Source organism: Trichosurus vulpecula, chromosome 5 (genome assembly GCF_011100635.1).
Source record: "Trichosurus vulpecula isolate mTriVul1 chromosome 5, mTriVul1.pri, whole genome shotgun sequence".
Classification (NCBI taxonomy): Eukaryota; Metazoa; Chordata; class Mammalia; order Diprotodontia; family Phalangeridae; genus Trichosurus; species Trichosurus vulpecula.
Genome location: NC_050577.1, coordinates 125411864 through 125435875, shown reverse-complemented (window position 1 = coordinate 125435875; position 24012 = coordinate 125411864). Strand labels below are relative to the sequence as shown.

General features: G+C 35.9%; 1 protein-coding gene across 2 annotated transcripts in view; it reads right to left on the bottom strand.

Annotated features, from left to right (window-relative positions):
* Positions 1-24012, bottom strand: part of WASL (WASP like actin nucleation promoting factor) — a 112191-nt gene that overhangs the window by 35930 nt on the left and 52249 nt on the right. For both annotated transcript variants that reach the window (XM_036759612.1, XM_036759613.1), the window contains exons 2-5: positions 23027-23161; positions 19590-19676; positions 17586-17682; positions 15989-16012 (exon numbers count right to left, since the gene is read on the bottom strand). In XM_036759612.1, the coding sequence (XP_036615507.1) occupies positions 15989-16012; positions 17586-17682; positions 19590-19676; positions 23027-23161 (343 nt within the window). The remainder of the gene's footprint in view (positions 1-15988; positions 16013-17585; positions 17683-19589; positions 19677-23026; positions 23162-24012) is intronic.

Here is a 24012-nt window from a genome sequence, read left to right as displayed (position 1 = left end):
AACTAAGGCAAATTTATAAAAATAAGGGCCATTCGCCAATTGATAAAAGATCAAAAGATGTAAGTTTTCAGATAAAGTAATCAAAGCTATCTATAGACATATAAAAAATACTCTCCCAACTGACTGGAGAAATACAAACTAAAACAATTCTGAGGTACTACCTCATAGTATTAGATTGGCTAATAGAACAGAAAAGGTAAATGACAAATGCTGGAGGGGATGTGGGAAAAATAAGACATTAATGCACCATTAGTGGAGGTGTGAACGAATTCAACAATTCTGTAGAGCATTTTGGAGCTATACCCAAAGGGCTATAAAACCATGCATACCCTTTGATCTAGCAATATCACTACCGAGGTCTGTATCCCAAAGGAGATAAAAAACAAAAAGGAAAAGACATTTATGTACAAAAATATTTATAGCAGCTCATTTCTGGGGGCAAAGAACTGGAAATTAAGGGGATGCCCTTAATTGCTTAATGCTGAGGAATGGCTGAACAAGTTGTGGTACCTGATTATGATGGAATACTATTGTACTATAAGAAATAATAAGTAGGATAATCTCAGAAAAACCTACAAAGACTTTCATGGGCGGATATAAAGTGAAATGTACTGTGTACAAAGTAAAAGCAATATTTTTTTTAACAGCAATATTTTAAGGCAATTACCTGTGAATGACGTAGCTATTCCCAGCAACACAACAATTCAAGACAATTCTGAAGGACTTATGATGAAAAATGCTATCCATCCCCAGGGAAAGAAGTGATGGTGTCTTAGTATAGCTTCAAGAATACTTTTTTTTTTAAACTTTCTTTATTTTTCTTGAGTTGTTTTTATCTATGATTTTTTCACGAGACAATTATGGATATATTTTGCATAACTATACAATATGTTATACACAATATACATAACCTATATGGAACTTGCCTTCTCAATGAGGGGGTTTGGGGACGGAGGGAGAGAATTTGAAACTCAAGGTTTAAAAAATGAATGATGAAAATTGTTTTTACATGTAACTGGGGAAGAAAAATATGCTAAAATAGAAAAAAAAAATAATCTTATCCCTAATCTCTGGGACCTAAAATCTAATCACATCCAGGGATGACCATGAAAGAACTCCAGAGTATCCAGTCCAGAACATCAGAGTCATCATCATTACCTGTAGCTACTCTTCTCCCAGATCCCTGAAATGTCTTTCTCCAATCACAATCTACTAGTTATCGCTGTCTCCTTTCCTTCTGCCCCATCTTTCTGCCCCTACTTTTTCTCTCTCCCTTCACAGTCTTTATTATTGGTCAGTTAAACTATACATTATCCTCTACCTTTGAATTCCTCACTGTCTCATTTTAATGCTAGTGATATTGTCTCAAACGTCAGCCCTAGGTTATCTACCACTATTTGTTTTCCCTACTCTTATTCAAGTGCTTCTTGAATGTTCTTGGAGATAAGTCAGAGTTCACTACAAATTCTGGTTACCTAATCTCAGCTAGGTCCTCACTACTTTATGGCAGTAATTTTGTTCTTCTTTGATTCTATCACATTCTCCATAACAACCATTCCAAATCTTCCTTTTTGTGCTTGACGCCCCTTTTCTTCTCAGAAGAGGGCCTCTTCCTATTTGGAGATAAGAGGCCATCTATCACAAACTTCCTCTTTCCCCTACTCTATAATCAAATACACTCTTTACCACTCCTCATTCTCTCCAACCAGTATTTAAAAAAAAGGAAACCATGCCTTCCTATCTTCTTTGAGAGCCTACCATCTCAATCATGCTTTAATTTATCTTCAAATGTTATTTATCCACTGGTGCCTTTGATACTGTCTATAAACATTCCAATGGCTCTCCCCATTCTTATCACATTTTTCACTGTAATCTGCCAGCTCAAGATGCCATTCCTATATTTCTTCTCCCTTTAGTAGTCAAACTCTTAGAAAGGGACATCTAGACTCATTGCCTTTATATCCTTACTTCGATGCCTTTGGAATGTGGCTTCTGCCGACTATCCTCCAAGATGAACAACGACCTCACAAGTACTCAATCCAATGGCTTTTTCTCAATTGTTATTCTACCTGACCTCTCTACAACTTCTGACAGGATTGACTTGCTCATCCTGGATACTGTTCCTCTCTTGACTTGTGAAGGGATACTGTTTTCTCTTTGTTTTTCTCCTATCTATATGACCACTCTTTTCAGTTTCTTTTACTAGATCAATCTTTTTGTGATCTGTGTCTCTTACATCTATTTGTTTTTTTCCACTCACATGCCTTCTATTCTACTTTAGTTCCTCATGGACTTTCACCTGCGTTATTAAAAACCTATTTGTTTTCCACTCACCAATTTATATTCCACACAACTGACAATGCAATATTCTTTTTATATTTTATTTAATATTTTAGTTTTCAACATTGATTTCCATAAGATTTTGAATTACAAATTTTCTCCCCATTTCTTCCCTCTCCCCCATTCTAAGATGGCATATATTCTGATTGCCTCATTCCCCAGTCAGCCCTCCCCTCTTTCACCCCATTCCCTGCCCCCATCCCCTTTCCCCTTACTTTCTTGTAGGGTAGGATAGATTTTTATGCCCCATTCCCTATATATCTTGTTTCCCAGCTGCATGCAAAAAAAAAAATATTCTTAAAGCACAGATCTGACCATGCGACTCCCCTGCTCCAAAAGAAATCTTCAATGACTCCCAATCACGTTTAAGATAAAACATCACATGTACAGCCTGGCATTCAAAGTCCTGCCCAATCTAGCTCCTACCTGCCTCTCCCCTTTTATTTATACTTCTTTCCTTTAATGCACAACATTTCAGGTAAACTGCCCTACTATGTCAATCCCACATACTCCTGAATATGAGGCATTTTATCTCCTGTCTCTTGTGTTACACAGGTAGTTCCCCCATGTTTGGAGGCATTCCTGCCTCTAAGAATCCCTTGGTGCCATCTCCTAACCTGGAGGCCTTTCCTGATCTGCCAAGCTAATAGTGTCCCTCCAAAAATTACTTTCTATTTCATTTGTCTATACTTGTTGAATTTAATTGAATCCGGAACACTGTGTTCATATACATGGATGCTGAATTATAGGAGAAACAAAGAAAAAGTAAAGCATGTTTAGAGGAAGACATTCACGTGTGTCATAATCATGTCAAATAAAGAACTGAGGGCAATGGGAATATTAAGTTGGGAGGAGATTTAAGGGGTACATAATTGCTTCTTTTAAATATCTGAAGGGCTGTCATAGGAAAAGGAATTCCTTAGCACTTATTCTGCTTGGTATCAGAAAGCAGAACTAGAAGCAATAGTTAAAAGGAAGGCAAATTTTGGATTAATACAAGGAGGAACTTCCTAGTTCTGTTGTTCTAAGTACAGCCCCCACATTATTTAGGTGAAGGAACAGAATTCCAATGAATGAATCAAGTCACTTGCCCAAGGTCACAAAAGTAGGGAACACCACCCAAAGTTTTCTCATTCCTGGTCTAATGCTTTATCTGCTAGAGCATGCTATCTCCCTGGAACAGTAATAGTTTTGTCCTCTCTTACACATATGGAACTCAGTCCCCTTCTGAACTTTTTTATTTCTGTCAAGATCACAACCACCTTTCTAGGTACCCCTGTTTGCAACCTTGAGTAATCCTTGTCTCCTTACTCTCCTTAAATCCAATTTATCTAATCAGCTGCCAAGTCTTGTCCATTCTATCTCTACAGCATTGTCACAGCTGTCTCCTCTCTATTCACACAATCATCACTCTAGTTCAGGGTCTCATCATCTCTTAAATGGACTGCTGCTTCAAGAGCCTTTGAATTGGCCTTCTTATGTCATGTCTCCGCTCCACAATCTACTCTAAATAAAGTCTGACCATGCCATTCCCCACCTCAAATTCTAGCGATTCCCTGTTGCATCTTAGGTTCAAATACAAAGTCCTGTTGAACATTTAATACCTTCCCAGGGTGGCCCCCTGCTCCTTTTTCAGTTCCTTTCTCTATGACTCCCCTTCCCCAACTCTTGGGTCCAAACAAACACACCTTCTTTCTGTTTCTCCTACATGATATTTCACTGGCCATCTCCATGCCTCTACACAAGGTTATGCTCCTCCCAAAGCCTAGAACCCATTCCTCCCTCCCTTTTACTTCTTAGAGTCCTTGATTTTTTCCAAAGCTCAGTTCAAGTGCTACTTTCTATGGGAGGCCCTGCCTGATCCCTCAAGCTCCTGGTGCCTCTACCCAGTCACTGAAAGTTTTTAAGTAAGTGATATGATCAGAACAGTATTATAAGAAAAATGTGGACAGTACTATGAAGAATTAAAAAAGAAAGAGGCAGGAAAAGCAGTTAGAAACCTAGTATAACAGTCCAAGTGAGTGATAAGGAGACAGATAAGGTGGCAAGAGTGGAGAGGATAAAGATTAAATGCATTGCACAAATAAAGTCACCATGGTTTGGCACATAGTTTGGCTATAAGGGATTCGAACTTGGATTACTGGGAAGATAGTGTCACCATCAAAAGAAATAGAGAAGTCAGGAGAAGGAGAAATTTGAGGCTGGAGATCAGGAAAGAATACAAATTCAATTTTGGACATGTTGAATTTGATGGACTGATTAGTGGAGGTATGTAATGGGCAGATAGCTATGCTTATTTCCTATGTATTAACTATACTTAAATATTCCTTAAAGTATTAACTACAGTTAAGAGATAGATTTTAAAGTAATAAAATTGTTCTTTAAAAAAAAACCCAGATATTTCATTAAAGTTGGTTCTTCAAGCTCCAATTAATCTCAACTAAACAAGCACTTATTAAGCACTTACTATGCATGGCACTATGCTAAGCATTAGAAACATAAAACAAAAAAATAAAACACTGCCTACTTTCAAGGAGATTACGTGTATTTTAAAAAATTGCAAAAACTTTCAGGGATTTTGCTGTGGTTGTGTTCAGTTTTGCTGACTGTTTTATTTCTTCCTCTATTTTTCTTTAAAAAAAAAAACATTTGTTATATAGAATGGCTCACTCGGGGGGAAAGGGAAGATGCAGGGGAAAATAGGGTCAATGTAAAAGATCAAATTTATTTTGAAAAAAAATATACATATACATACATACATACACACACACACACACACACACACACACAGAATACATACAAATAAATAAATTATAAAGGCAAAGTATTTAAACACTGAGTAATACAGGTAGAAGGACACTGTAAGGCTTTACGTAAAATGTGGTGTTTAGGCTAAGCCTTGAAGGAAGTGAGGGAGTTTATGAGGTAAAAGAATTCCAGGCATGGAGGAGGCAAGCCAATGCAAAGGCACTTTTGTCCCAATGACCCTGGGCAACAAGTTGCATTTTCCCCTCTTCTACCTCATTAATATCCAATATCAATAATATTCAACAGGGCTGTCGTAGAAGTAATGATTTGCAATCTAACTCTATCCTCTGAGTAAAAATGCTCCCATCCTTTTATCTTCAAAGTTACTGAATTACTATTTCAATTTATGGATGTTATAAAACTAAGCTTACAAATCTGTATTTAGCTAAAAATTTTCTCCCCAGGCCCACAAGCTAGCAAATTCTCATTAACAACCATTTCCTCTCGTGTTCCTCAGTGGAAAATTGCGCCTAATTAATTGTTGAATTCAGCCCAAAAGGGCTCAGTGCTCTACTAGACATTTGCTGAAAGACCCACAGAATGTTTTTTGGAAAGCAAATCCCTAGTCAGAACAGTGTGCAAGGCAGAGTACTGTTGGCATACTTTTGTGATATTGTGGATGCTAAACTTCTACGAATATTGATTAGAATTACATTAGCTTTTCTGGCTGCCTTGTTAAATTGTTGGCTTATATCAAGCATGCAATTTACCAAAACTCCCAGGTCTTTTTGCATGTCCCCCAAATACTAATGTAGTATGTAATAATATTCTACTATTACAGAACTTATTTGTAGTTACATGTTTGATTGGATATCTAAATTATAAAATCTGAATTAGGTTTTCATCATTTTTTAACCCTTTAAAACTAAAAATTGCTGCATATATGTTTCTCATACAAGTATGAAAAATAACTTTTTATAAGCTTTTTGATGTAGTTGTTCAAACCTGTGATTTCATGGGTGTAGGGAATTCCCAGTGAAGATACTACTAATGCAGATTGGTAACTATTCTGCAACTTATTAGAGTAAGCAACTTACTCAAGGTCACAAAGCCCATGTATATCAAGAGGTAGAGACTGAACCCAGGTTTTCCTGACTCTAAGATCAGATCTCTATCCACTACACTTCATACCATCTTAAAAAGAGCAAAGGCCTTGGGGAAAAAAAGCAAATAATGTTTAATAAAGATGCCTTGTACATTAGCTTCATCAACTTCTTAAATATTTCATCATCAATAAAGCTACATCGAAGGCAACCCATAACATTTTTATGGTAATCTTTTTAAAAGGTATGCTGTTAGGTACAATATAGAACTCAAACTCTAGAATTATATTTTATCTTTACTTGTCTGAACCATGAACAATGGACAATCTGAAAAAGAGAATGGGAACTACCAGTAATAATACTTAGCATGATACTCAATAAATATTAAATGTTAGGGAATAAGATAAATGTTAAGGAATAAGAAACTACAGGCAGCAACTATTTTCTTTTTAAATTAAACATGAGAAAATTAAGCTTACCTTCTTGTTTATATTTTATAAGTCCTTGAGAAATGCAAGTACCTATGAAACTATTCCTATTATTTTCTTCCCAGATGCTTACATTGTTTTACATTGAGCAAGATTTTACTTATTATACATGCCCCTTGCCCATCAGAAGTACAAAGTTCAAAAGGCTCATACAAATCATAATTAGGAAGTATCTGATAGTACAAAGTTCCAAGCATCCAAAGATATTAACACTGACAGAATCTTTGGAAGAGGCTCCAGAAATGTTGTGTAAAACATGTTTTAATAATTTTATAAGTCATGAAAATGTTCCAGATCTTAAAATTACCACTCATGTGTTTGAGAATATAGGCAATGAACCTTTCAATCTCAAAAATAGTTCAAACTACATCACATGCTACTTAGAAATAGTCTGTAAAATAACCTAAAAAAAAAAAATCCTCTTTTAGTCAAAATTCTACTGCAATTATTACAATAATAGTGAGTTAAATTTGTATACTAGCATAGGAAACAAATCCCAAGAAAATACAGACTAATGCCTTTTATATAACCATTAAATACTACTGTAATATAAATCCTTTAATTCTGCTAGAAATCTAAAATTTGTATTATCATTCTAAATAAAATTGTTTTTGAAAATGGTCTCATGCACACACTATGTGGATAAAGAATAAATTAAATATTCTGCCCAAAATTTTTTAATGATAAACTACCAGATGAACTAACACCATAAATACCTTCATTTTATTTTAGATACAAAAATCTGTGACCCAATAAAATCAAAAAGTAGCAATCACTTCATTGACCTTTGTCCTAACTTCATAAGGGGAATTTGGGGTCCTCCTTTGTCCTTACTTCATAAGGGGAATTTGGGGTCCTCCTCAAAATTAAGTTGGCAGTTCTACAATACGAGGGAAGTGGCTAACTTCTGATCCTATAGACTTTTACACAGAGTGTGGGGAAGTCTCACAAAGAGAAGTTTTGGCCCCTCCACATGGCCTTAGACTTTTAAGCCAATGAGGCCAAACCCCAGTAGTACCAGGATGTGTACAACAGAGTAACTGACCAAACCAAGGGGAAGCGCGTGACTAAATGGATCATCCATGCTTCAGAAATGTTCTGCAGGTTTACATCAAAGTACAGGTAACTGTTATTAGTGCTCTTGTGTTTATAAGGACAGTGTCTAACAATCATAGAAATCTCTTCACCTTGGAAACTCACTCCACCCCTGGACAACTTCTTCCACTGGAATACAGTGCATTTCTGGGTCCTCTCCACTCTCCTAATTAGATGGTTCCTTCTAGAATCACCGTTTTAGGGAGGAAGCCCGGGACAAACAGGTCTATGTTACTCTCCAGGCTGCATTCCTGATTCTCTAGACCTTCTCTATTATATCTCTCCCCTACTACTCCCAGTCTTCATTCTTTCCTTTTCTGCTCTCTTTTATGTATTGACTTCCTCCACTAGAATACAAGCTCCTTGAGGATGGGAATGATCATTCTCTCTATTTGTATCCTCAGTGCTTAGGAAAATGCCTGTCACAGAATATTGTATAAATTGCTTGACTATCTAAAATAATCAATAAATAAATAAATTTAAATATTTCAAGGCATATATCAAGGCAGTTTTATAAGAGTAAGTGAAGATATGACACAAAGAAGGATGAATATAAAGAAAGTGCTAATCTAACCCAAATTCAGGTTATAGAATTCTGCGTGTTTTAAAAGCAGGTTGATCTCTGAATAATATATCTGAAAAATTAGGTTCTTTAAGAGCTATTACTGATAGCAGAGCCAAGGTGGCAGATTACAGCCAGTCAGCTGAACTCTCCCAACATTCCCTGCCAAACAACCTTAAAATAACATAGCAAACAAAATTTTGGAGCAGTGGAGCCAACAAAAGGTTGGAAAGGGGAGAGGAGACATTTTTCCAGCCTAAGAAAACTTAAGAAATCAGCAGGAGAAGTCTGTATCAATGGGGTGGAGGCCTGTACAAAGCCCACATAGGCAGCAGCAGCTTCAAAGGCTTGGAGCCCAGAGAAGTTCTGGGCTGCACTTTCAGGGTGAAAAGGAGCACTGATCCTGGTCACAGTTTCAAAGCAAAAAAGAAGTGCTAGGGCTTATGGTTGGTGGGGATCAGGACCCCTTCCCGGGTAAAGACCAGAGCATAGACTAGAAGAGCAGTGACCATACCTCTCCCAGGATCATACCATCTTGGAAGTGTCAAAAACTTATAGACACCTCCCACCCCAAAGTAGTTCAGAAAAGAATAGCAAGAAAAAGCCTATAGCTTGGGATGGAACCTACGCCACCTCTAGGTGATCAGAGCCAAATTTTAACATAAAATTCAAAGTCAAAAAGTAGGTTGGATAAAATGAGCAAACAACAAAATAATCTGACCATAAAAAGCTACTATGTAGGCAGGGAAGACCAAAACAAATTCAGAGGAAAATATGTCAAAACAGCTACCAAAAAAGCCTCAAAAAATGCTCATTGGACCCAAACCCAACAAGAATTCCTCAAAGATATAAAGAGGTGAGAGTGATAGAGGAAAAATTGGGAAAATAATAATGCAAAAAAAATTATGAAAAGAGACCAATTTGGTAATAGAGACGCAAAAAATACTGAAGAAAATAATACCTTATTGGCCTAATAGTAAAAGAAACACAAAAATTCCCTGAAGAGATAAACGTAAAAAGCTGAATTGGTCAAATAGGAAAAGAAGTACAAAAATTCCCTGAAGAAAATAATCCCTTAAAAATGAGAATCAAGCAAGTGGAAGCTAATAATGCCATGAAACATCAAGAAACAATAAAAAACAAAGTCAAAAGAATGAAAAAAAAATAGAAGAAAATAGGAAATAACTCACCGGAAAAACAACTGACCTGGAAAACAAACTGAAGAGAGCTCATTTAAGAATTATTGGGCTCCCTGAAAGCCCTAATCAACAAAAAAAAAAAAAAAAAAAAAAAAAAAAAAAGCTTAAATGCCATATTTCAAGAAGTCATCAAGGAAAATTGTCCTGATATCTCTGACCTAAAGGGTAAAGTAGAAATCGAAAGAATCCATTGATCATTTCCTGAAAGAAATCCCAAAATTAAAACTCCCAGGAATATTATAAATACACAAATTCCAGAGTTCCCAAGTTAAAGAGAAAATATTTGGAGCAGGCAAAAATAATTCAAATTTCATGGAGACACAGTGAGAACCACACAAGATTCAGTGGCTTTCACATTAAAGAAGTAGGGGACTTGGAATATGATATAATATAAGGCAAAGGAGTTAATATTACAACAAAGAAAAACCTACCCAGGCAAACTAAGTGCAATTCTTCAGGGGGAAAAAATGACAATTAGTAAAACAGAGGACTATTGTCCATTCCTGATAAAACAACCAGAGGTGAATAGAGAATCTGACTCTCAAACACAAGGCTCAAGAGAAGAATAAAAAGGTAAACATGAAATAGAAGTCATAAAGGACTCAATAAAACTTACAACTGTTTATACTCCTGTATGGGAAGATGATACACATAACTCCTAAGAACTTTATCATTATTAGAACAGTTAAAAAGTATTTACATAGACAGAGGGCATGGGTGTGAGTCAATTATATTGGAATGATCTCCAAATAAAGGGGTAAGAAAGAGGGATGCACTTGGAGAAGATTTTATAAAAAATGAAAAGCAGAGACAAAGGTCAAGAGTTGTAGACATTCCCTTATTTCAGGGTATGAATATTACTTATGATTCTTCTAACTTCCCTCTACTCCCTTTTATAGAATTTTCAGTTTGCAAACGATAATGTGCTGTGTGCTAAAGTTGCAGATTATAAGGCCTCTCCAATGAGCTCAATTACCATTCAAAAATGACTGATTTAAAAATCCATACAGGAAAAATTAAACTGAGATTATGACATGTAGTTGGACAGGCAGTCTACTGAATTTTTCTATTTGTCATCTCTCTTTCTCCCTCTCAGATTCTGCTATATTGGGCTCAGAAATAAATAAGTTAAAGACAATGAGGAAGATTACATTTGAAACACTTGTACATTGATTTTAATGATGCTAAGGTGGTCCCTAGTACAAAGGCCTTTCTCTTCAACATAAACACAAATCCTTAGGATAACAAAACTTCTGAGCACCTGAAATTGAAGGAGACTCAAAAGCCAATGGAGAGAGACTCAATGGTAAACACAAGTAAGCTGAAATATATTTCTAACTATGATCTATGCTTAAGAAGTGGTACTGATACCACTTGGTATATCACTGAGGAAAAAGAGATGGGTTGGCCATATGGCATTAGCAAGGGATAACAAATGGACAGCCTGACATTCTATTAGTACACATAAAACGTGAAAAGATCTGGAGGAAAGCCTCTGGAACCTTAGACAGATCATCTATGGAGGATCTTTAGAAGTGAACAGGTACATAATGATGAAAATTTATGCAGAGAAAAATAAATATATTGATACATAAAGCATTTATTATTTGCTTACTATGTGCCAGGTACTATACAGTATGGACAGGTGGCATTATGCACTGATGGAGGGAGTGTCCTTACCAACAATATTAGAAATCCACTGAAGTTCCAAAATATTTCCAGGTTGTAAATTGAGGACCATAATGTTATCAATTTCAGGTCAACAGAGATACACTTACTAAATAGCAGAGGTACATGACTTCAAGCAAATGAGAGAGAGGAAAATCAGAATTTATACCAAGGCTGATTTGACAGTAACTACTAGTTTTGCAAACAGAATTATAACCAGTTACACCTCAATAAAGTATAAGGAGACCTAGAGGAAGGCTTTCTAAAAGCATGTCAGTTTTACCCTCTGTGAAAGGTTTATGGGAGAATATGGACAAGAACTGCACAGGTATGAGTGGATATGATGCAAATCAGTGGAGTAAGAGTGTCCAAATTGATGAGATTATGGATCCAGTAATAGATTTCTTAATCTAGTATCTTTTTCTAACTACCAGAGAAAGTAGTATAGTTGATTTCTGGTTTTGTAGTACTTGTTCCAGAAAGTTATGTGTAAATCAAATGTTTGTGGGGAAAAAATTGGGTAATTTGAAATGTGTTAGAAGAGCTTAACATTGAGGGGAATGTCATAATTCCATCAGTGGCCAAGTCTAGTCAATTCTACCTTCACAATATCTCTCTTATATGCCTGCTGGTTAGTCTCTATGACTAAAGTTTCTCTTTATTCTAATCCATCTTCTATTCAGCTCTCAAAACAATCTTCCTAAAGTGCAGGTCTGACTATGTCACTCTCCTATTCAATAAACTCTAGCAGCTCCATATTAGTTCTAGGATCACATACAAAATCCTGCTTGGCTTTTAAAGTCTTTTATAGCCTGTTCCCTTCCGATCTTCCCAGTTTTACTATACTTAACTCTCCTTTACCTACTCTATGATAAAGTATATGATAGAATATCTATGACAGAGACAATGATCCTCCTTATTATTCTTTACATAAAATACTACACCTCGACTGTGTGATTTTACCTAATCATACATATCCTGGATAACATGACTATAGTCACTTCTTCTGCATATGCCAACAATGAAAATAAGCTGTATCTACTTATACCCACAATGTATCTGATCATTGCCCTTTGGTTAATCCACAAGTCTGATCTCTTCGAGAGAGTACTATTCCAGGATCCACAATGACACAGTATAACCAGGAACACAGCGATGTTAAAGAAAGATGGGTTTGTCTATCAGGGTAAAACTTGGGATCTTTGAAAGTACTGAACAATTCTAAAACTGTAGTCTAGACCACTCTCTCATTCATTTTTGGGCTAATTCCAGTGTCTGTTTGCAGTGCCTGTGTTAGATAAATGTACTCATATACTAGCTCAATGGACTAGATTATGCAAGTCAGAATTTGAAAAATAAAGATTTTTAAAATCCATTTTTTTCTGTATGATTGTTAGGATGATTATTTTTTAAGTTAACGTGAATCTCACTAAGGAGATCCTGTAACATCCTGGAATTTGATGGCACTTCTGTTACTTCATATGCAATTAAAACATCAGTCTTTTGAAGGCAGTATGTGAATTTTCTTTTTTTACATATTTCATGTGATAGAAGTACTTAGATTTGCTGGAAACAATTTTTACTTTGAAGTCTAAAGAGTAAAAGAAACTATATTTGAAAATCTTGCTGAAAAAATTCCACTCAAAAACAATGTTCTATGTAAAAGATATGGGAAATTTCTGGAAGGCTTTGGAATTGAATGAGTTTAGGACTACAAGCAATTACTGTTGTTCAGTCATTTTAATCACGTCTGACTCTGGTCCATTTGGGGCTTTCTTGGTAAAGATACTGGAGTGGCTTGTCATTTCCTTCTCTAGCTCATTTACAGATGAGGAAACTGAGGCAAACAGGGTTAAGTGACTTGCCCAGGGTCACACAGCTAGTAAGTGGCTGAGACCACATTTGAATTCAAGATGAATCTTCCTGACTCTAGATCTGGCATTCTATCCACTGTGCCACCTGGCTGCTCTATTATTAGGAATTTGGTAAAGAGAAGGATAATGCTTAAATGAAGGCACTTTTAGCTAGTAATTTTTGCTTAGGAAGCAAAGAGCAAAAGAGTAGGACTATTATAACTTTCCTCTGAAAGGCATTATGTGGAAAAATTACCTCTCTTTTTACCAAGGGATAAAGAATCACAAGGAAATTGAAGAGATATCCTAAACAGTTCAGGATATAGCTAAGACAGAGGGATCAGCAAAACCCTTTCTAGTCCAAAGGTCCAAAGTATACCTTATAACCTTCTCTAATTAGCTTAGAAGGAGCCATTGGATTCTCAAGGAGAAAAAGACAGCCCAAATATTCTCTGGTACTAGACAGTGAAAGATAAGATAAACTGGACCACAAGCTAGGATTCTGAGAGAATTTAGGGAAGAAAAACTAAGAATTATTAAAAACCATGCTGAATCATAAAGCATGTTAATTTCTTGAAAAGTTTTTGTAAAATTCTAAATTATTTCAAAAAGATAAAATACATGATTAATATGATCTTTAGCTTTTAAAAGAGATTTATTTTGATTGTTAAGAAAAATACACAGTCAAAATCTAGAGCTATGGAAATCACCAGCTTCCTAGTGTGGACTACGGAGGCAGCTGTTTCCACCAGGTGGCAGCATCACAATGGCTAGAAACATAAAAGGGGGAGGTGAGGGAAGATGGAGAAGTGGGAGAGAGTAGCTGTGAAAGCTCTAAAACTGAGTGTCAAAAAATTATGCAGGTATAGGTAACATTATGGAAGTCCAATCTATTTATTTAGGATTAGCTGCTTATTCAGGGAAATTCCAATTTGTGACACAGTCTACAACTCATTTTACAAACTGTACCTACTAACTGAATTGGAATCTACCATTCATATACTTCTATTTGGCAATAAGGTTAAATGTTTAAGAAGAATAAATGTCAACAACTGCAGCAAAATGTTGACGATCAACTCAGTCACTTGTAGTTCATATGCAAATTAGAGCATTTTATAATTCTGATTTAATTTCCTCTCATTTCCCAACAAATTCTCATGGTGCCTTCTCCCAATGTTACTATATACCTAAGGAATACAAACCAACTTAATGTGCCCATGTAATACAATATAATTTTAAATGCACTGAATACGGATAAAAATGATGCATTCCAGAGTCAAATACAGAAGATTTCTGGATGTGTTAGACTATGATTACTTTACTTCATTTAGTAATTTGACAGAAGGAACCAGAGTTTAAAAATAAATTCAAAAGCCCTATGCCAATGAGTTGTCAGTTTTTAAATCAACAAAATACATATACGTATATACGTATGCATATATGTACATTTCTATGTTTTCAAGTTCATACATTCCTTGTATCCCTAGAACTTTACTATAGATGTCTTTAATAAAATAAAAGCTTCTTGAGATCATAAACTAGATTTTTCTGTTTTAATTCTTAATTTGCTGGGTACAATACAACACATGTAAGGGATCCCAATATTCTGATTCTTAATATATGAAACATGATGTGCATTACTCAAGTAACAACTCCAAAGCTTGAGTAGTATATATTATATTCAGAATCAACATGATAAAATCATTTGATGCTGCTAAATTCATAAGGTCAACAGCACATCTGGAATAACTATTTACTCTAAAAGAAGGATAAATGTTTATAAATTTCAGAATACTGTAAGACTGAAGGCATTTTAAAAATAAAGGTAAAGAATAAATCTGGTGAAAGAAAAATGCTAATTACATTGAGCATAAGTTGTTTTTATGGGGAAAAAACAAGATCAAGAGCTGATTATAAAGCTTCTCAATTACCTATCATCCAACTTTATTATCCTATTCACAATAGCGGTAGTGAAGTTCTAGTAGTCTAAGTAAATCTTATTCAGGCACATGTCATTCAATGTAAAGTCAAAGACTTATCTTCATGGAAAAATAAACTTTACTTCTTTAAATAAATGAACTAAAATAAACTCCAGCTTCTCTAAAATCCATTCTTTTAAAAGACAGAAAAAGGCCTTGATCAAACAGCTCTGGATGCTCATTACCATCTTCCAAACTCGGAGGATGTACCACCCACCCTTCCCACATGATCACAGAGTTACAGGTGACTTTGTTGCAGAAAAGAAAAAGGAAGTCTTTACTCAGTTCTGTGGATGTCGTTGTTATATTCAAGAAAAATTTTCTGCTGTTCACTGAGTTCATTACCTCCTCTAGGTTTATGCCAGTGACTCATTGACCTCTGCAATCTCTTTCCTGAGCTCAAATCTATATCCTATAGATATCTCAAACATGTTCAAAACAACCCTTTCTCTTCCCAAAACAACTTTTCTTTTCTCTTTTATCCCAAAGCTGCCTTTCCCCCCAGAACTTCCCTATATCCATCAAAGGCAATCTCTTCCCTTCTATAATCACCAAGGTATGCAACCTCAGTGCTCCTCTAGTTCCTCACAGTCACTCGGCTCAGGTACTTGATTAGTTGGCAAATTTTGTGGTTTCTCTCTCCTGGCATTTCTTGTATGGATCCTAACCAAGTAAAGAACTACTTCATTTTGACTTTGCTCCTCCAACACCGAGTCAGTGCCTGCCTTCAGCAGGCACTTAATTTTTGTAAATTGAAATGAAGAACACAGCAAAAATATCAGTGCATGATGATGTAGCGCTTTAAAGTTTGTAAAGTATTTTATATACATTAAAACAACAGTTGTGAGGGTTCACAAGTTTTAGTTTTGTCTTAATATGGTATATAATTCTACAATGATTACAAGGACAAATATTCAGAGCCTATTTTGGGAATAATAATGAAAAATGCTTACCATTTGGTGGGTCTCGTCTTTTCTCTGTTTAAAAAAAAAAAGGATTAAAAAATATTTTATAAGGTGGAAATATCTAAAATTCTACCTTCACCTCTGGCAAACATTTCAGGTTTCATTCCTGAACACATACTTGGGAGTTTTGCTCCTCTTAACAGGTAGAACTGCACATAAAAAGGAAGTATTACCAAAAACCAGGCCCATAAATTATAGTATAGCTAGATTTTCCTAATGGCCTTACACTATCAATCTTTGAACGCCTGGCTCACCACATCCTCTATGACGTTTTCAATGATCCTCTCAACTCAAGAGTGCTGTCTGTAAACTATGAACATCCACAACACGTAAGGCATTTGTTGTTATTCAGTTATATCCAACTCTCCTTGACCCCATTTGGGATTTTCTTGGCAAAGAGACTGGAGTGATTTGCCATTTCCTTCTCTAGCTCATTTTACAGATGAGGAAACTGAAGCACACGGTAAGCGACTTGTCCAGCGTCAAACAGCTAATAAGTATCTGAGGCCACATTTGAACTCAGGAAGAGGAGTCTTCCTGACTCCAGCCCTGGTACGCTATCCACTTCAAAACCTATCTGCCCCACTTAGGCATTTAACACATTCTAATGATGAAATATGGTTATACATACATGACATCGTTCTACTGGACTGAAATTTTGTTTAAAAAAAAAAAAAGCCTTCTCACTCACTGTCCCATGAGAGGAGACAAAATCCCAGAACCAAAAGGGACTTCAGTGTTCATCTGGTTCAACCACAAAGGTTTCTACCACAGAAATTTTGGATACTACGATACTGCTCCTTCAACATGAAATGACCTATTTCTACCTTTTTACCTAATGAAATCTTTCATATACTGATTCAAGGTCTGTCTCCTTCACGAAGACTTCCTAACTATGTTAGCCAAATACAGTTTTCCTTCATTCCTGAAGAACTATAGCACTTTTAGTCCATTCGATATAATCTAGATAATTATATACAATTTTGTTCTTTTCTCTAATTGTTTCCTATTTGTTACCTTTGTCCAGGCTTCATGTTTCTTAATTTCTTTGCTGTATTTGACACTGTTGACCACCACCTCCTTAAAACTCTACTCCCCCTTAGTTTCCCTGACACTGTACTTACTCTCCAGATTCTACTCCTATTTCTAGGATAGGTCCTTCTCTGTCTCAACTCCTGGCTCTTCTTCCCATCCTCTAAATCTGAGAGTTCATTTCTCAGACCTCTATTCTCAATCTCCTTATCTTCTTTTTTTTTGAACACTATTTCTCTTGGGAAGCTCACTCCACTATCCAAACCTCAACAATCACCTTCATGTGGATGTTTTCCAAATCTGTACTCTTTTCAAATCTGTAACCCCAATCACCTGAACAGTATTTCTAGTTATCTTTTGTACATTATGAGGACAGGGATTTGTTCTCTTTCTACCACCCACAGTAACAAGCAGTACCATGCATGTGGATTTTATAAACGACACCCGTATGGAAGATTTACTGGACTGACCCTTGAGTAAATCTTACTCTTGGGAAACTAGCTGCCCACCACATTTTCTTCTTCTCCTTTACTTCTTGGCAAAAGATACTTACCAGATTTTCTTTGTCGCCGCCCCAAAAGGTCTGTAACTGTTTTTCGGAATTTTTTTGCTTCTTCTTCATTGGCAAAATTAAGACCAACTTGACATGTCTGAAATTGTTGAGAAGTTAAAATTCAAAAAAGGAAATTACTACTAGATTTGCCTTGAGGTATATAGGCCAAAAAACCAAATAAACAAACCCTAAATAGTACATGAAACAATGGTTCATTTCAATTGCAAAAAATAAAATGACTATGTCTTAACTAGGGTAAAGAATGAGAAATGGAATAGTACTAAACACAACCCTGGCGTTCAACTGGAAATATATACTTGGACTTAAATGTATTATTCTATACAGTCAATCATCAGCATTTTCACATTTAACTTTCACAACTTCAAGTACTGGAGTGATTTTATTAATTACTCATTTTCCCCTTTCACATTGGCAACTGTGCACCTTTATGGGTATATGAAGTAGAGAAAAACATGAGAGGCACAATGCGCACAAATTTGAGGTGAGGCTGGTATCCTACTAGGAGTTTCACTGGTCTTGTTCACCCAACCACTGTAAAATGCTTCCCTTGCATTTATTGCATATTTTCACTGCTTGCCTTTAAAACTCAAGTTCTGTGTTGCAATTATGCCCCTGAAAGTGAATTCTCTTGGGCTCTAAGCCCAAGCATGCCAAGTCAGTGACATGGCTTAGTGAGAAAATAAAGCTGTCAGATAAACTTCTTGCAAGAATGTTTGCTGCTGCTGTTAGCCTAATCAACAAACTGGTTAGAGACATTGAGGGTGCCAATCCCATCATCATGGCAGCCTCAAAGTTAAACATCAACTTGCCTCTGCTATATTTCCATACACTGAGACCCTTAAGGATCTCAAATAGTGCAGGAAGCAGCCATCACTGACAGTGAATTATTTCAAGCTGGTCTAACAACATCCACCAGCCAGCCATGAAGGACAAAATGTCAGAAATAATATCGAGACCTTGCTAGTCTCAGTGTCTTCCAACAGTACTGATTAAATTCTTAGCGACCTCTGCCTTGGTTTTCAGAGGGCATCCAAAGTAGAGAGGTTTACAGCAGTATAGTATACAGTACAACATGATCACACCACCATCTGACACAGTGAAAGATAAGTTTCAGGTTAAAAAATGTTTTAAGAATTTTATTTTTATTTTATTTATTATGATACTGTAGATTTCTTGTGTTATGAAAAGTGAATATTGTTAAATGTCAATTTTTTTTTAATTAAGATGTTAGCATATAAGGCCACAGAATTCTAGGAAATTATTAGGAAAAAACGTTTTGCATGTTACCAATTTTATTTCATGCGCTGCATTTTATGGGCTATTTAATGGTTACTATGTTAGGAAAACTGCATGTTATCAGAATTGAGGCTTTGTTATAAAGAATTATATGCATAAAAGTATATTTTCAGCAATCTCTAGCAAAAGATTATAGTATGAAGTGGTCATGAGAACCCAATCCTCTATTTCCCATCATTTCAATGTATCAAAATTCATGTTTTTTACTTTTGTGCCATTTTCTAGGAATTATTACCCCTGAAAAAGTTGAGGATTAACTGTATTTTTGTTTTCTATCAAAACTACAAATGAGACCTAAATTAGAATTTTACTTCAAACACCACAAAAACTGGAAAAAAAAAAAAGAGGAAATACTGCTCCAAACTTAAGAAAATCATACCAAATGGTTACTTTTAATGTTTCTTATGCAGTCTAAAGACTAAAATGGATTATTTGGGAAATAAAGGAGGCTATTTTCCAATGATGTTGGCTGGTGTTTTTTATATTTTTAGCTGGCAACTTCTACTTAATAAGATCATTTGTTTGAAAGATTCTAGAACTAAAAATACACAAAGTTATTCTTTATATTTTGTCATATATAGAAATGAAAAATCTAGAAACATAGTGATTTCATGAACATAAATATGAACAGTGGCATTTAATATGTAGTTGTATAAATAAAGCAAATTAAGGTAAGCAATGACTTACATCACCAGCAAATGTATGAAAATATCCTCTAGGACCATTATATACAAAGTTATTGTACAGCTCCTGTTCCCACAGTAGTTTCCCGTCCTAACAAAAAAAATTAAGGTTAAACACAAGTGTTACCAGAAACATAACCTTGAGTTAAGGCAGGCCTGCACAACCTGTGGCCTGCCAAAGGATTTCAGGCAGCCCACGAAAAACGTAGAGGAAAAACTGCAGGCTGCAGGTTGTGTAGGCCCAATTTAAGGCAAAATAAATTACTTATCTAATAAGAATAACAGCAAACACTGTCTTTTTATATAACAAATTTAGCTAAATCGTCTGAATTGACTAGTTGTTTCCTAGTCATGAAAAATCAATATCATTAGGTGTATGCACATGCCCTTGGCTCCCCCATTCTCAAAAATCTCTCACTTGATCCAACTACATCTAACTATTGTTTCATCCTCTCTTTTGTGAATAAAATCCTTGAAAAGGATGTCTACAATAAGTGCCACCAAAGTTACTAATGATCTCTTAATTGACAAATCTAATGGCCTTTTATCAATTCTCACTCTTCTAGACCTTTCCGTTGCCTTTGACAATGTTCATTATCATCTTCTCCTTGATAATCTCTTTTCTCTAGGTTTCTGTGACATTACTTTCCCTTCCTTCTCTGACCCACTCCTAAGTCTCCTTTAATGGATCTATATCCAGGGCACATCTAGTCACAGTCACAGGCTCTCTTCTATTTTCCCTCTATACTGTTTCACTTGTCAATCTCATCAACTCCCATGGATTCAATTTCACCTCTATACCTAGGATTCCCCAATCTATTTATCCAACCCTTATTTCTTTGCTCACCTCCAGTCTCCTATCTCCAAATCCTTAGCAAACATTTCAAACTGAATGTCTAACAGACTTTTTAAACTCAACATGTCCAAAACTGAACTCATCTTTTCCCCAAAATCCTCTTTTCTTCCTAACTTGCTGGGAGCATGATCATGATCATGATCATGATCATCATGATCATCACGATCATCATCATCATTCCAGTACTCAGACTCCCAACCTAGGTAGGTGTCATCCTCAACTCTTCACTCTCTCTCACCCCATATATATACAATCCGTTGCCAAGGGCTGTCGATTTTAACTTCTTAACATCTTTAGCATATGTCCCCTTTTCTCTTCTGATAATGCCACAACCTCTGTATAGGCTCTTATTAACTCAGACCCAAACTATTGAACAGCCTGCTGGTTGGTCTCCCTGACTCTATTTCTCTCCTTATTCCAGTTCATCTTCCTCTCAGTTGTCAAAGGGATCTTAAAGTGCAGCTTTAAAGTACAACAAATCTTTTGTTTGGCATTCAAAGCCCTTTATGGCCTGCCCTCCTGCCTCTACCTTTCCAAACTTCCCATACTTTACCTTATAAATCAATTCATACAAGTCTTCCCAAGTTTCTCTGAAGCTATTCCCTTCATCATTTCTTATAATACAACAGTGTTTCATCACATTTATATTGGATTACTTGTTCAGGTATTCCCCTTAGTTTCAATTCTTTGCTACTGCAAAAAAGTTGCTATAAATATTTTCATTTCACTGACCTCCTTGCTGTTCCTCGAATAAGACACTATTTCTCAGCTCTGGGCATTTTCTCTAGCTGTCCCCTATGCTCAGAATGTTCTCCTTTCTCAAATCTTATCTCCTGGCTTCCCTCAAGCCCCATGTAAAATCTACATGAAACCTTTCTCAATTCCCTTTAATTCTAGCACTTTGTCTCTGTTGATTATTTCCAACTTACCCTTTATATATATAGCTTGTTTGTATATAGCTGTATGCATATTGTTTCTCTAATCACACCAGGAGCCTTGAGAGCAGAGACTATCCTTTGCCTTTCTTTGCTTGGTGTCTGGCATATAGTAGGCACTTAATAAGTATTTATTGACTCTGAGGAAATATGCTGATTCAATAGATATAAAAATTTCTGTAATTTGATTTAAATTAGTGGGATGCAATTGTACAAGGTGGGCAAAATGCTGCTGTTCATCTTTCGTTCTCAACATCATGAAGGTGATGATTTGACTTGCATATGAGTTGGATTTAAGTGAGGCAGAGCTGCTCAAAGTCATCAACCTCACTCACTCTCTCCTACAGAGTCATCAAAGTCCAGTGGCAAGACATAAGTCTAAACAACTGGTGATGGCTTGGGATGCAGGGAGTGAGATACGCCAGAGAGGAATGAGTCAAACAACCACTGCTGACCTTTAAGACAGTACATTTAGAGGTGGGGAGGGAGAAAAGGAGATAGAAATCAGTTGGTGAATTAAGACCCTAAGAAATAAGGACAAGGGGGATATGAAAGATGAAAAATTCTCTGCCATAAGAGGTACACAGAATTTGGGCATATTTATGGTTTCTAAATTATAGAATCTCAAAAAAGGAGAGCTGGAAAACATAGGGTGGATTTAATACAACAAAAGGAAATTTTTTTAAAAAGCATTTTTAGTTAGGCATTGTGCAAGGATAGGGATAGACAAAATGTCTTTTTAGGCAAAACACAGTTTTGTGTACAAAACCTATCAATTTTAATCCTATGGTAGTCAAAAAGTAAATGTAGTATCTTGTGATATCTGAGCACCACATTTTTAGGATAAAGGACACTGGCAAATTATAGTAGTCACAGAATATCAAGGGTGACTAGAAACCATGCCATAATTCATACACAACTGAACAAAGTATGGATATAATATACAACAAAGTACAGCATTTTGGTGAGAGGCTTGTTGGGGCCATGACTGCTTTCTTTAATTTTCTGAAGAGTAATTACATGGAAAGGGTAACTAAATGGTATAATATATATAGAATTCACCTTGTAGACAGGAAGACGTGTCCTTGGCTCAAGACCTGCCTTTGAGTCTACATGGACAACTCTCTAAGAATATAAATTAAAGATGATACTGACAGTATGCACTGAGAGAGGAAGTTCCTCCCTGGGATTTCCCATCATTCATGGAATCCTAGCTCTAGTCATAAAAAATTATGTGGAAGCAGTGAGTACAAACTATGGGAAGAAAGATTTCATCTCAACACAAGGAAGAACTTCCTAGCAATTAGGGTCCAAAAGTAGAATAGACTAATTTGCAAAGTAGTAAATCTTCAAGTAAAAGATAGCAAACTTGGTGGCAACTGAGAATTACTGCAAGCACAGAGCAGAGAACCAACATGGGGCAGCCACTAAGTCTGCTTATGGGGGCTATCATTGCCTTGATATGCTAGGTACTCAGTTTAGTAAGTCTCTAATTCAGTGGCAATTAAACAGTCATATTTCTCATGTAACTAAAGATACCTCTTTAGTAACACAGTGATTAAAATGTTAAAAGAATCTAACATACTGAGTATTAGATCATGATCAGCTCAAACTCCAACAACCCCAAAGTAAAAGTAAAAGAAATCTTACCTTGATATCAAATACTCTGATAAAATAAGATCTTTGTGGATTGTCCTTAACAAGACATGCTACACCACAGCATTTTTTTGACCACATGCCATTCCGATCTGCTGCAAATAACTGTACCACTGCTGAAGACATAGTCTGGAAAAAAAGAAATTAAGAGTCGTTAAATTCCAAATCAATGTCTATCAATATTCTAGAGAAAAATTACATCTTATTTCCAGTGTGCCTTAAGAGGCAATATAATCTCTCCCACCAACCTTTGACCTGTACTGAGAAAGAAAAACAAAAACCTTTTAACAAACAAGACGAAAAAAGTAAAATAAAAGTTGTGTTTTGGCCATGTTAAAAAAAATCTCAGTGTGCATTCTGAATCCATAACCTCTGTCAGGTTCTTTCTCATGAGTTCTCTAGAACTGTTATTGGTTGCTGTGCTGGTCAGACTTCTAAGACTTCCAAAACTATCTGTCTTTACAGTATCATTGTTACTGTGTAAATTTTGTTCTCCTGGTTCACTTCACTCTGCATTAGTTCATACAAGACTTTCCAGGTTTCTCGAAAATTATCCCATTCATCATTTTTAACAGAACAACCATATTCCATCATATTTACATAACCTGTTCAATCATTCCCCAATAGATGGAGAGCCCATCAGCTTCCATTTTCTAATTCTTTACTACCACAAAAAAGAGCTACTATAAATATTTTTGTACATTATGTTATTCTGCTTAAAACTGATTTCTTACTTAATATACTATCCCTTTTATCTCTCCCACCTCTTCCCTGTTTCTCTATTGAGTGAAATGTACATTTCTGTACCCAACTGTGAATATATTCTTCCCTCCTTTGACCAGTTCAGGTAAGAATGAGGTTCAAGTGTTGTCCACGCTCCCCCTACACCCTCCTCCTTGTTTGTATAGTTTTCTATGTGAGTACCTCAATAGTGGGAGATAATTTTCCTTACCCTTCCTCTACCTTATTCCCTCCTACTG